Here is a 12131-nt window from a genome sequence, read left to right on the forward strand (position 1 = left end):
CAATACAAAGACATAAATTTCAACTACCAACAAACACAGATTAATATATGTGCACAACTAGTACAATAACCAGCAAAACTAAATATTATATACAAAGTACTGACACAACGTAATATATATAGCTAGTTAAGTTTAGAGAGAATGCCAATTATAACAATGATGATTCACTAAAACAGACATGGAGACAACAACTATGTCGGGCATAAAGATTCAAGTGGGCAGAAGTAGACATTATGACAGCATGTAAACTCAGCAATATTATGACCAATACCAATATGTTTTGACCGATACTGCGAACATCATGACGGGACACAATGCAGGCCGGCTGTGTGAAATCACTGCCAGTCAAAGGTATAAAACAATTGAACAAATTCAAGCCGACCAAAACTCAGATATGGTTTGATTTGAAATATGGAATCGACAATTAAATGTTGATCTTACAGCTGATTTGCTTACTTAAGACCATTAGCTTAATTAGAGGGTGTCCAAGAATGCAGTATCTAATAGAATTTATAGAAGGACTTACTACAACCTTGCAAACACCCCTCAAATTATTTCTCTATGGTATAATGAATATATGCTGAAAATCAAACCAAGAATTTCTCCACGGAACTAAATGGCTTCCATCTTATGGTAACTTGACACAATAGAATAGTTTTATTGACTAGTCCAAGCAGCAACATTACCAGGAGTGTCGCTAATACCTTATGCCTGTTTCCTATTTTTTTCACTTATTGAGTGATGAGATTAAATGATTCTGATCAACACTAATGACGGAAATGGAATTTTCTTATGCTAAATACTCGAACCCTTGGGACGGACATGAGATTATGCTGTGAATACTAACAGCCTCATTAATCTCCACAAAACATCGACTGGTAAATGATGGGAACAAGACAGGAACAAATATGGCCAAATTACACAATCACCATTCACGGTCATCATAATTTGACATGGCTGCTGAGATGCCAGGATTTAAAAATGAATTTCAAGACTGTTATACAAATTCAAAGATTTAAAAGACGAGTAAAGGCATATGAACTTTACTTTAATAGATTCATTTGATAAACATTTTTTTTTTTTGGGGGGGGGGGGGGGGGGGGCCTATTATTGTATGTAACCTTTGTATTCATATACGCCTAATGTGCATTTTTAGTGCATAATTATATAATTATATACTCAAGAATAAGTGACAGAATTATGTTACTAAAGTCAACACAGCTTGACGGCAACACAAAAGAAAAGAAAGAAGGTACACGTAACAGTTTCACATCTACACGACACTAATTTCTGACTAACAATATACGACAGAAGGGGGCAGCCTAAGCAGCAGGGTTCGGGGCATTACAGCAGCACAGCTCTGGGAGGGTTAATACAAATATGGATGCAACCAAGCACTAATAGGATTGCCAAATGAAAGCTCTAATGCAGCTACATTAAGTACTAAATAGCAGCGTCTAGGATAGTAGGGTCCTAACACAGTTCTATATAGCGGAATTACAATGATTACAGATGGCAAAGCAACTAGGTGGCTATATCTTGGGAGGGTATGGTTTGCGAGCTTGAGCGAGGGTAGGCAATTGAGGGTAGGTAGTAGTAGTTAGACACGCTGACTACACAGCCATACCATCAAGGTCAAGGCTGCCGTCCACTTACCATTGCGCGACCCTATGGAAAAGGCATGCACAAGAGGTAATCAGCTGTGTGACGATGTCAGGCAATGTCGTAGAGTAAGGAGAGGCAACCATACAACGCAAATCAACAAACACTTTACAATAGTTTTATATACTGTGTCTATACACTTAATTAATAAAATAGGTATAAAAATGGCACACTGGACAATATTACAAATATCTTTACAAAAGCAAGGTGATGTCAACGTTCGTCCATTTCTCTGCCAACCAGGCGCACAGTCATTGAAGTAAGAGCTATGTGCATTGCTACACATACACGTATTGTCGCTGTAAACTTTGTATCAAGTTTCATCTAAGTGAATATATTTGATAGTGTTTGAGTTATGGCCAAGGTTTCATTTATTGCACGACGATGACAACACCAAGACAATGCCAACACCTCAAACAGCCATAAAAATAATTTCTGTCTTTTGTTAAGCCATCAAAATGGCTCTCTGTCTTTGGCTGCCATACCCACAGGACATAAACTGACCGACACAACTTGAACAAAAGCATTGTGTGCACATAATTGCCTTTCAAATTTATTAGTACTTGTCACAACGTCACAAACGTATCGATCTCACAAAAAGTTTCTACACATTATCTTAATCTTAAAAAAGTGAATATTGTTTACAAAAATATGATGATATGATGGTATTTTTTTAGACAGGGCTGTCTGTTACATTTGACAGACTTAATTCTAAAAACTTGAAGAGAGAAAATATTTCCTTGCACTGTTTTGAAATACATAGATCTCTGGCATTCATTTTGTGCTGTCAGAGAAGGCGTATTCGATGCCTGGTTTCCATTAACCTTAAAATTGCTTGTATTCCTGAATATCAATTAGCATGTACACAATACTGCCATACAAGTTATGTATGTAACAAGCCAAATCATGATTACAATACCAGACTGTACAACAATATATACTTAATATAAATATAACATAAGTACAGTTATTAAGCACATCAAGTATATTTCAAAAGAATGTTCAGCATGCTTTCAGGAGACTATAAAACTATAAAATAAACAAATAAAACTACAATTCGGGGTGTGAAATATAATAACCAAAAACCACAAGCAAGAATTAGTGTTATAATATAGAGCATTATCATGCACATAATCTGTGTGTTGTTTTTACGAGGGAACTCCAACATGTATAAGCTGTATGCACATATATGTTAGGTCATACCAATTTGTTTTTTTAATGTTTTTCATCAATCCTTAGTACAAAAACTTATCTAGCTATCCTGAAAAAAACAAAGAACCTTTGAAAAAAGTGACTGCTATATGAGTGACATCCTTATAATTTAGTATATAGACACCAGGGCCTCCTTAGTCCATTCTCAATGTTCATATAGATTTCAATTGCAAAATGAATTCGAATAAAACTTGTATTGAAGGGTGTTAACATGGGAATCATTAAAAATGCCAAGAATACTAGTATAAAGTATGAAGCATATTGTTTGCACTTGTGTTCTGTAGTCAGAAAGTTAGTTTGAGATTAAAAATATTCCGCAAAATTGTAGGATCATATATAAATTGTGTTGGTTTTATTCAATCGGTAGCCCAAAACCGATCTGTCTGGGATGCTAAACATGGAAACAACTTGGAATGGCCTTAGCTTCTTTGTGACAGTCATCAAATTAAGACTTGAATGAGCAAGCTTCCAAATTCCTACACTAGTGCTTGACAAGAAAAAATGTCAACAAGCCCTGCTAACTGAAAACCAGAATTCGAGCAAACCTGAAAAAGCATTTTACCAGTGCAGGGCTGGCAGGCTCAGAAATCTATAACAACCAAACAGTGTCAGACTCAACACCAACACTCACAGAGGATTTACTGAGTGAGAGCTCCAGCAGATCGTACAATATGTCTTGTCCAATTCTGTCTGCAATAACATTTCCATAGACTTCCTACTCTACATCCATCAACCCTGCCACTCACTGGAAGCAATCTCAGTAATTCACAAATTTTCCAGACACCAGTGTCAGCACTAGTAGATTAAGTGTTTACCTGTTATGTCGAAGGAATAATGTCTATACCACAAAAGAATGCACCCCATTATACTTAAGTTTACAACCAAACACCCCACACCCACCCCTTGGGGCATGTAACAAGTCCCACAATTTGCCAAACCTCAAATCCTGGATGCAGCCTACATGAAAAAAAGGTTGGAAAGACTACCATGACATAAAACCCCTGCATAAAGTCATCAATTTTCCAAGGCTCACAACAGCCAAAAAAGCAACTAAACCCCAGAACAGTAACCTATTCTGTAAAATGAAAGCCCTAGAGTAAAGGCAATTTTATCTTTTGTTTAACAAATTACATTCATAGAGAACTATCATCAAATCAAGAGGAGCCTTCACTGTGGTAAAAGAGAGAGAAATGCAGTACTTCCGGAGCAATGCTGGGCAATCTGTACTAATCAGATAAAAGCATCCATCAAAGAACAATGGCTGTTTGTGACAAGTTTTTTGTTTGTTCTCTGCATGGAAAGAGACAGCAAAATTCACCAGTTTGAACATGACAGGAATGTGTATCAGACATCATTTACTGCGTTGTGAACAGTGACTGGTGACTAGTTGCTGGCACGACTACCTCTCCTGGAACGTATTTATTTCCACAACAGCCAATAAACAAGGTAAAAATAACGCTCGTTGCAAGTTGTCTTGCTCAAAGCTTCTCACAGAATATAAATGTTTGTTGCGGGTTGTCTGTGTACAGAATATGGATCATTTTTGTTGTTAGTTGTCAAACTCAATGCCATTCACAGAGAAAATATGTTTGCTGCAGGCCACATATATCCCCCCTTAAATCAGATTTTTCATGAAGACACAAACATATTTGTAAAAAAATACCCTGCAAGTGCTGTATTTATCTGTCAACATGGGTAAAAGCAAGCCCTCCGAAGTTACCAAGACAAACTAATTAAGCTAAATGACTCATTCCAACTGACCCTACCTAGAATTTGGGGACATGTAACCAGACACAGACATTTGTTGTTTATGCCCTGAAGCCTATTTCTTTCACTTTCTTACAATAGTGTATTATATAGCAAGCTACTGGGAACCAGGAACCTGATAGAATGTCAATAACAGGAGCTAGCTACATAGTGTTACTTTCTACAAATGACAAGAAGTTCAACCTTCCATATTTCTTATTACAATAATAGGCTATTTTTCAGACACATTTCTAAGGTTGAATTAAAAAGATGTTGATGTTTCTGCACCTGAGATTATTTCACAACTGACAAAACATCAATAATACCACCTTGTTAAGGCAAGTCACCGATGTTCATGCCTATAACTATCAAATGAAAGTCGTATGTGGTTTATGTAACCCTGACATCACTTTGCAATTTCGTAAAAAAAAATGTTACATCAAGCAACTGGTACTAGAGATGAAGCGAAGATATCAAGCAATTTCTCCCCCATGTTTGTCAACAAAAAAGGGAGGAAACATGGTGAAATGAGAGAACGTCCTCGATCAATGCGACGATAAAATGTGAGAATACCGCTAACAAATCGTATTGATCACAAAAATGATGGATAATGTTTGCGATAAAGATAATAGCAAGAATGTGTAATTACGTTAATTGCCATAATGTGTAATGAAGGTAATTGCCAGAAAAGTGCAGGGTCTGGCATGCTTTGGCTAGAACAGCAACCTTGAACGACATGCTGAGGTAATGCAGGTGAATATGTTACTAAAATGCAAGTATCAATTAATGAGAAACTGTCGCTGACATCTCCAACCGGCTTGCAAATACAGCCAAACAGGCAGCTTTGCAATGTGACAAAGCTGATTAATACCCAACACCTAGCTCTACTTTCCTGGAACTCAATGCTATCATACGATACTTATTGATTGGAAACTGTGGCATCATATATTTGAAAAATTGTGCTTTCAACCAAATACAATGCAATTCATGTCAATTTCTTTTCAACATTTTAAAGACAAATTTCTCTTTGTTGACAAGGGAAAAAAATCCTAAAAATGTAAGGGAATTCACAAGTTATCCAGGTATGACAACAGAATATAAATCAAAATCCTGAAAATCATGAGATTGTTGTATAAGCAAGGCAAGTTTATAACCGGCTATTGAAATTGTTTCCAAACCCTTTATATCTATTTCAAATAACTTTTTATTTCAAAAAGCAAAATTATAAATGTAGTAGTGTCTGAATTTCAAAAACACAATTTCAGGATTAATACTTGATTCTATAACCCTTGAAAGAACTGATCAATGAGTGACCTAAGCTGGATTCTAAGGTTTAAGTAAAGAAATCCTAAGCATGTCCAGGTTTTCAACACCTATATGACAATATAAGTTTCAAACACTGTGTACAGTCACAGACAGGCTCATTCTGATCAAAGAGGTTTGATGTAAACAAAGATAAAAGAGAATTTTAGCTACAAAGGAAACAAAAAATATTTCACGATTATTTAAAGCTGCACTCTCACAGATTTACCATTTTGACAACTTTTTTATTTTTTGCCTTGGAACGAGCCAATTTATGCGGAAATTCATGATAACCAGTCATAACAGACAAAATACTAGATGGCAGATTTTTATATTGAAGTTCAAATGCTTTATGCATTTTTCTTAAACCATTAATATTTGTTTTAGCCATAAAACATTAATTTAGGAATGGAAATATGAAAATCTGTGATCTGCTCTTTTGTCAGCAGTCTTTTATCACTGGTTAGCAGATATTTCCGCAAAAATTTGCTCATTCCAAGACAAAAAATAAAAAAAGTTGTCAAAATGTTCAATCTGTGAGAGTGCAGCTTTAAGACTGAAAAAATGTAAAGGACACAGTTAATTAAAGTGTAATTAAGCTAGATAAGCTTGCAATAACATCGAAAGTAAATGAACAGGAAAAAATGCACTCAAAATATCGGCACTAACAAACTGCAAAAAAGAACTAAATGAGGAATGGCTTTACAGAGAACCACATCTATGGAACGCAGGGGGCCCAAGTTGTGGAGAGTGACGACGGGATTTTGGAAGTGACAGGCTTCAACTGGGCCTTCCAGACGTACAATATAACATGTCACACGGCTAGAGTAGACATCTTACATTTTTTACACCAGCCTTTATTGGCTAGGTGTTTAAACTGTATTCCAACATTTCCAAACAGTTCAAATTTTGTTGGATGAAAGTTAATGAAATGGACTATTTTGTATCAAAGCATCATTTTTTTGATACCATGGATAAAATTTGAAGGTGGGTCTGCAAGACTTAAGACACTTCAGGACAGACTTTCTAAGTCCCCAGACACACTATAATAATAATTACAATACATTTTTGTTTGATTTCACACTATAAATTTAACAGGTAAGTTGAGCGATGTTGTAAGATGTCTACTACGCTAGCCAAGCGATGTAACAGAGTGACCACCATGCAGTAATGCAGTGAAATATCCTACCATCATTCGGATCTGTTGTGGCAGTGAAAAAAATGGTAATAATCATCATGAGTTGAACAGTTGAAAAATATCTCTCATTATCACAATCTCGTTACAAAACGGCAGTAGCTCCAAGCATGCGCTAGAACAAATTGCCTATGACAGCAGTGTGCACATGTTGCTTTTTTCTGTACTTAATGATATTTTATGAACCTACTTTGTTGTATAATCACTTCTCGTTTGTCTATATATATGAGGTCCAATGAGTATTGGTTATGAAAAATATCAACCAACATACGTGTTTGTTTTGAGAAAATGAAATATGTGTGCATTAGCAGATCATGCCAAAATATTCCTAGCATTAAATAATTTGTATTTGACTGTGGAAAGACCAAAAGCAAACCAGTCACCTATGATTCAGGAGTCTAATTGTAGATCATTTTGGGAATAAACATTCATGCCCTACAAGATGTTCCGATCTGAAAGGCCATTTAACTCTTACGAGCACCGTCTCGCCTCGAGGATGATGGTTGATATATTTCTGGCTTTCTACATCACAAATGGACATGAACAAATTTAACTAATGCACTTCTTTAACACACAATTTAAACCCTCAACCTGCACATTAGATAGTTAAATACCGGTGTTATAATTTTGTTAATTAATTTTGTTAACAATTAACCTACACATACATGTTTACGTGTTGATAGTATAAAGTGTTGTTGTTTTTTAAAGTAACCTCCACATAATGTCATTCATTTATATTGTTTTTGATTCTCCATTTTTATTCCATTGTTATTTATGAAGTAACCTTCACATACCATGGTTAGGCGCTGATATAATAACAAGACAGAATGCGACAGTTAGAAGCGGGGATCGATGTACGAACTTGCAACGCTTGTGTGCATGCATGTGACAACCAGTCCAACCTTGTCACCTGATCAGCATGGATGCCTGCATCAGTCGATAACCTTTGGTCATATCATTGCTATTAGCTATACCCTCAAACCAATTAACAACATTAACACTGATATTTCATCACTCAAAAAAATGAACTCACTCACTAATGGATGGACAGACAGGCAGACATGTTAAATATATGCCTTTCTTTCTATGGTAACTTTACTTCATTCAGTAAAAACAATTTACTGCTTAACAAATAAACACTCGGAATATAAAATAGCAACGCTGAAAGAAATATACGTATGAAACCATACTTTTCTGTTCAACAAGATTATTCGCTTCCAAAGTTCACAAAGGTAACTGGCATAGGCATCCACACATCACCATTGACAATGTACACGCAAGACAACCCCACCAGGACAGTGCCAGTGCCCACCTTGTTGACCAATCAAATTAAAATACATATAATAACCATATTGTACACTTGAAAGCATTATTTCATACCATTCAAGTCAAAACTACATATTCAATTCCAGTAAAAAAAGTGTCACAGAAAAAACATCCGAGTATGATAGTTCCGCATAAACTTGCTATCATCCATTTTCGTTTGTTGCATTAAAAAACTAATTTTAATATATTTCTTTTAAGGAAATGAGTATGACAACATCACATTTGCTACACTTTTGCCAGCGTCTGTGAAAATCATGATTACATATTTCAAATGCACTGATTGGCCAACAAGATGGTTTATCACGTGACCTGGGATGGGGGTTACATGTAACAGGACGACATTATTTTTGCTAACTGGTACCAACATTTTATGCATGCATACATCAGTACCCCAGTATGCACTTTTAAAAAGCAAGCTAACCTTACATTTTGACGCCTTATTTATTGAATTTTTTGGGGGATTTTTTTTATAATTTACGGTAATTTTTTTGGCTCCACTCTCTGGTCTGTCAAATGTAACACTTAACATGAAAATACAGGTGCACCACCTCGTTATAAGCACAACAAATACAATCTAGATAATATTCAAATATAAAACAAGAACTGGTATTCTTGAATATGACAAAATACTTTCTAAAATACATATATTCTAGAAGCATATTCTAACAATATCAGCAAGTATTTAAGTGTAAATTCATCTCAGCAAGACCAGAAATATAGGTTAAAGTGTTTTGTGACACGTTTTATTTTCACAAGAAAATAAATAATGCAAATTCTGATTTAAAAGCATATATGAAGCCCTGAATTGCTTACTTAATATAGAATATGTTTTCAGCGACTAATCAAGATTTAATGTGTATTTGCTATATAAATCTTTGACAGCCATATTTCACCTCTGGGGCAAATGTTGATAAAGCATTACACAAGAAAACTAGTCAATAATTCAAACCAACCATCTGAGATCCAGATCTACCTCCCAACATTAGAAAGTTGATTCAATTCCTTTATATAAATGTCAATGTACAAATGTACTGGGGGAAACCTTGGTCCCCAAGGACACATACTTGATAGCGAACCACATGTCAATAATGCTGCCAAATAGTAAAAGGTCTAGACTTAAAGGTACCAGTCCGGACCTTTTACAATATCAGATCTATATGAAAAATTGTGCCAACTTCTAAACAAGAGTGATGGTTTGGAAGATTAATAAACTACAATGTATAGCTAATATTTCATTTCCATGATGTATACCCAACGACACTGGTTTTAGACAAGAAGAGCTTTTATATTTTCATTGTAGATATTTGATTTTATATTCTATATGGTCAAACAAACTCAAATTTCTATGTACAGCATGTCAATGCCAACCAAAACATAACCTTGCTGTAGAGTATGATATTTTTCTTCCAATTTACAACTAAGGCGGTTTTGAACAAGGCTGGATTTTTCTGGCAAACTGAACAATTTTTGCAAATCAGGTTTCAGATCATAAAAGCAATTCAATGCCACTAACCAAATAGCTTCCCTAAAGTATTGTTTAACAGGATAATAAAACCTTTATAAAATTCAATATTCATTGAAAATTACTTCTTTCAATTATGTTTTTCCAAATTTCAATATTTTTTGTTGCAATTTTACTACTCCCAACCATATCCCTCGACAATAACCCATATTTCTGGCCTTCCTTGAACATATTACAACTTTTAAATGTCAAACATTGAAAAGGTAAAATAAGATTTGGGTTCGGGGGTGGCCACATACCTTCGAATGTGTCATCGACTTCATTCATCAACTCATCGTCTGAGCAAATATTCAAAACATTAACTAGCATCTCTGTCACTGAAAAACAAATACGGAATGTAAGAATTATACATATGCCACATCACAAGACGATATAAATACAAATCCCTATTTTGTTATTATCATGGGGTGCTGCAGCTTGCTATACAGGCACAAACACTTCTTTTGTTACATCAAGTGGTATTGCTATACAGGCATTCTAGTCATAGCTATGGGACTCCCTTCACATATTCATAGCAAACATGTTTAAAAAGTATCACATATATTCAGGGCCCCTAAAAACCGACAATTTGCCAGTCTGGACTGATTTTGACCATTCATGGAAGGTATGGAGGTTAAAGCCAACATGGACATCTATAACACCACATTTACCTACCAGTATTGTTTTTCTTCTTAAAAAAAAAACACAGCAAAATAAGCTAAATAGGAGGCACAATGGCTTGACTAATTTATAAAACAGGTACAAAACTATTATCTGGCTGTACTATAACAATGACCCTTTGTGCCAGCCTTTGTCATGATTGCATTTCACATAAGTTAATGAAAACTTCAGGTCATAATTTATGTATTCTATAGCTAGTTGGCTCAATAAATTCCATCCCTTACAACAGTTAAAACATAATTTATTAATAATTTCTGCAATTTTCACAAATCAATACGGTCGGTAATATTGAACCCAGTGAAATATTCAATTTACTGTTACTTTCAGACTTTTACATTATTGTGTCACAAAATTTTAAAAACACTGAAAATGGCCAAAACTAGCCTCTATAAAAAATGACCTCACAAAATCAAACCATTTTACAGTACACTTATTACAGACATACCTTTTTCACCTACAAATGGAAGTGACCATGTAAATACATCCATAAAATTTGGCAACCAATATGGATGGGGTGAACAGTTGAACTGCCGAATGTTCATCACATTGTTTTCATATTTTAAAATAGCAGCTGAAAAAGAAGATGGAAAATGACAAACACAGCACATACATATAAGAATATTAGTTTTTATTTAATCATTTCATAGGTCATTGATAAATTCATTAAAGAAAGTTCTGTATCATGACAATGCAATAAATAAGTAAGATACAGATATTGATAGTTATAAGACTGGACCGTAAAAGGAATGCATTGTGGCGCCAATGCCTGTCTGGTTTTCTCAGAAACAAATACATCAATGCAGATATCGCCAGCGAGTGCTGTTTTCTTCCAGACTAAAAACTTGTTTCTTTGTCAACTGTTAATATTAACATTTGCCATGTCATTGACGTCAATATTGTATCACCCTCAAGAGATTATGACGATTTTGTTTATTTCAATATTCAGATCTGAATGGATAAGCACTATGTCATTTAATCAATGATATATGACCATAAAATCAAGGCTTCCGTTAAAGGAAGTTTGGAAGTATATTACTCCCTAGAAATGGGTTAAAACTTCCAAAATTGATTCCTCTGAAGTACAAAAACTTCCATGATTTTTAAAAAGTTGCATGCTTGGAAGTTCAAAATATCAAAATCTGGTGTCAATATCAATTTAAAGGCAAAATTTCAATCAGTCTTTAAGAAAGATGAATCATTATAGTATAAGTATGTGAATTTGGCAAGTTAAAGTTGCAAATTATTTGATTTTTAATACTAATTGAAAAATAGTGGAAAAAGATATCTTATTCAGGAGACATAAACTTCCACATTTCAGTGAAAAACTTCCAAATTTGATGGACATGAAGTTCATACTTCCAGATTCAAATTCTTAATGGAAGCCCTGATACAATTATCAGCTATTCTTTTAAACAAACGCATTATGTTGATAACCTTTTTTCACCAATAAAATCTCAGCTGGTGATGCTCTTAAACAATTGTGATGATTAATTATTTATAATGTAA

At 34.7% G+C, this 12131-nt stretch overlaps 1 protein-coding gene across 5 annotated transcripts in view; it reads right to left on the minus strand.

The window, feature by feature from the left end:
- LOC128208804 (protein phosphatase 3 catalytic subunit alpha-like) overlaps window positions 1-12131 on the minus strand; it is a 49384-nt gene that overhangs the window by 22838 nt on the left and 14415 nt on the right. For 2 of the 5 annotated variants that reach the window (XR_008256898.1, XR_008256897.1), the window contains exons 9-11: window positions 11071-11196; window positions 10205-10282; window positions 1628-1668 (exon numbers count right to left, since the gene is read on the minus strand). Coding sequence is in view for 3 of the 5 variants with exons in the window: in XM_052912432.1 (XP_052768392.1) it covers window positions 1657-1668; window positions 10205-10282; window positions 11071-11196 (216 nt within the window). In the remaining 2 variants the exon portion in view is untranslated. The remainder of the gene's footprint in view (window positions 1-1627; window positions 1669-10204; window positions 10283-11070; window positions 11197-12131) is intronic. The other 3 variants (XM_052912439.1, XM_052912424.1, XM_052912432.1) reach the window with 2 other exon arrangements.

Source organism: Mya arenaria, chromosome 2 (genome assembly GCF_026914265.1).
Source record: "Mya arenaria isolate MELC-2E11 chromosome 2, ASM2691426v1".
Lineage (NCBI taxonomy): Eukaryota > Metazoa > Mollusca > Bivalvia > Myida > Myidae > Mya > Mya arenaria.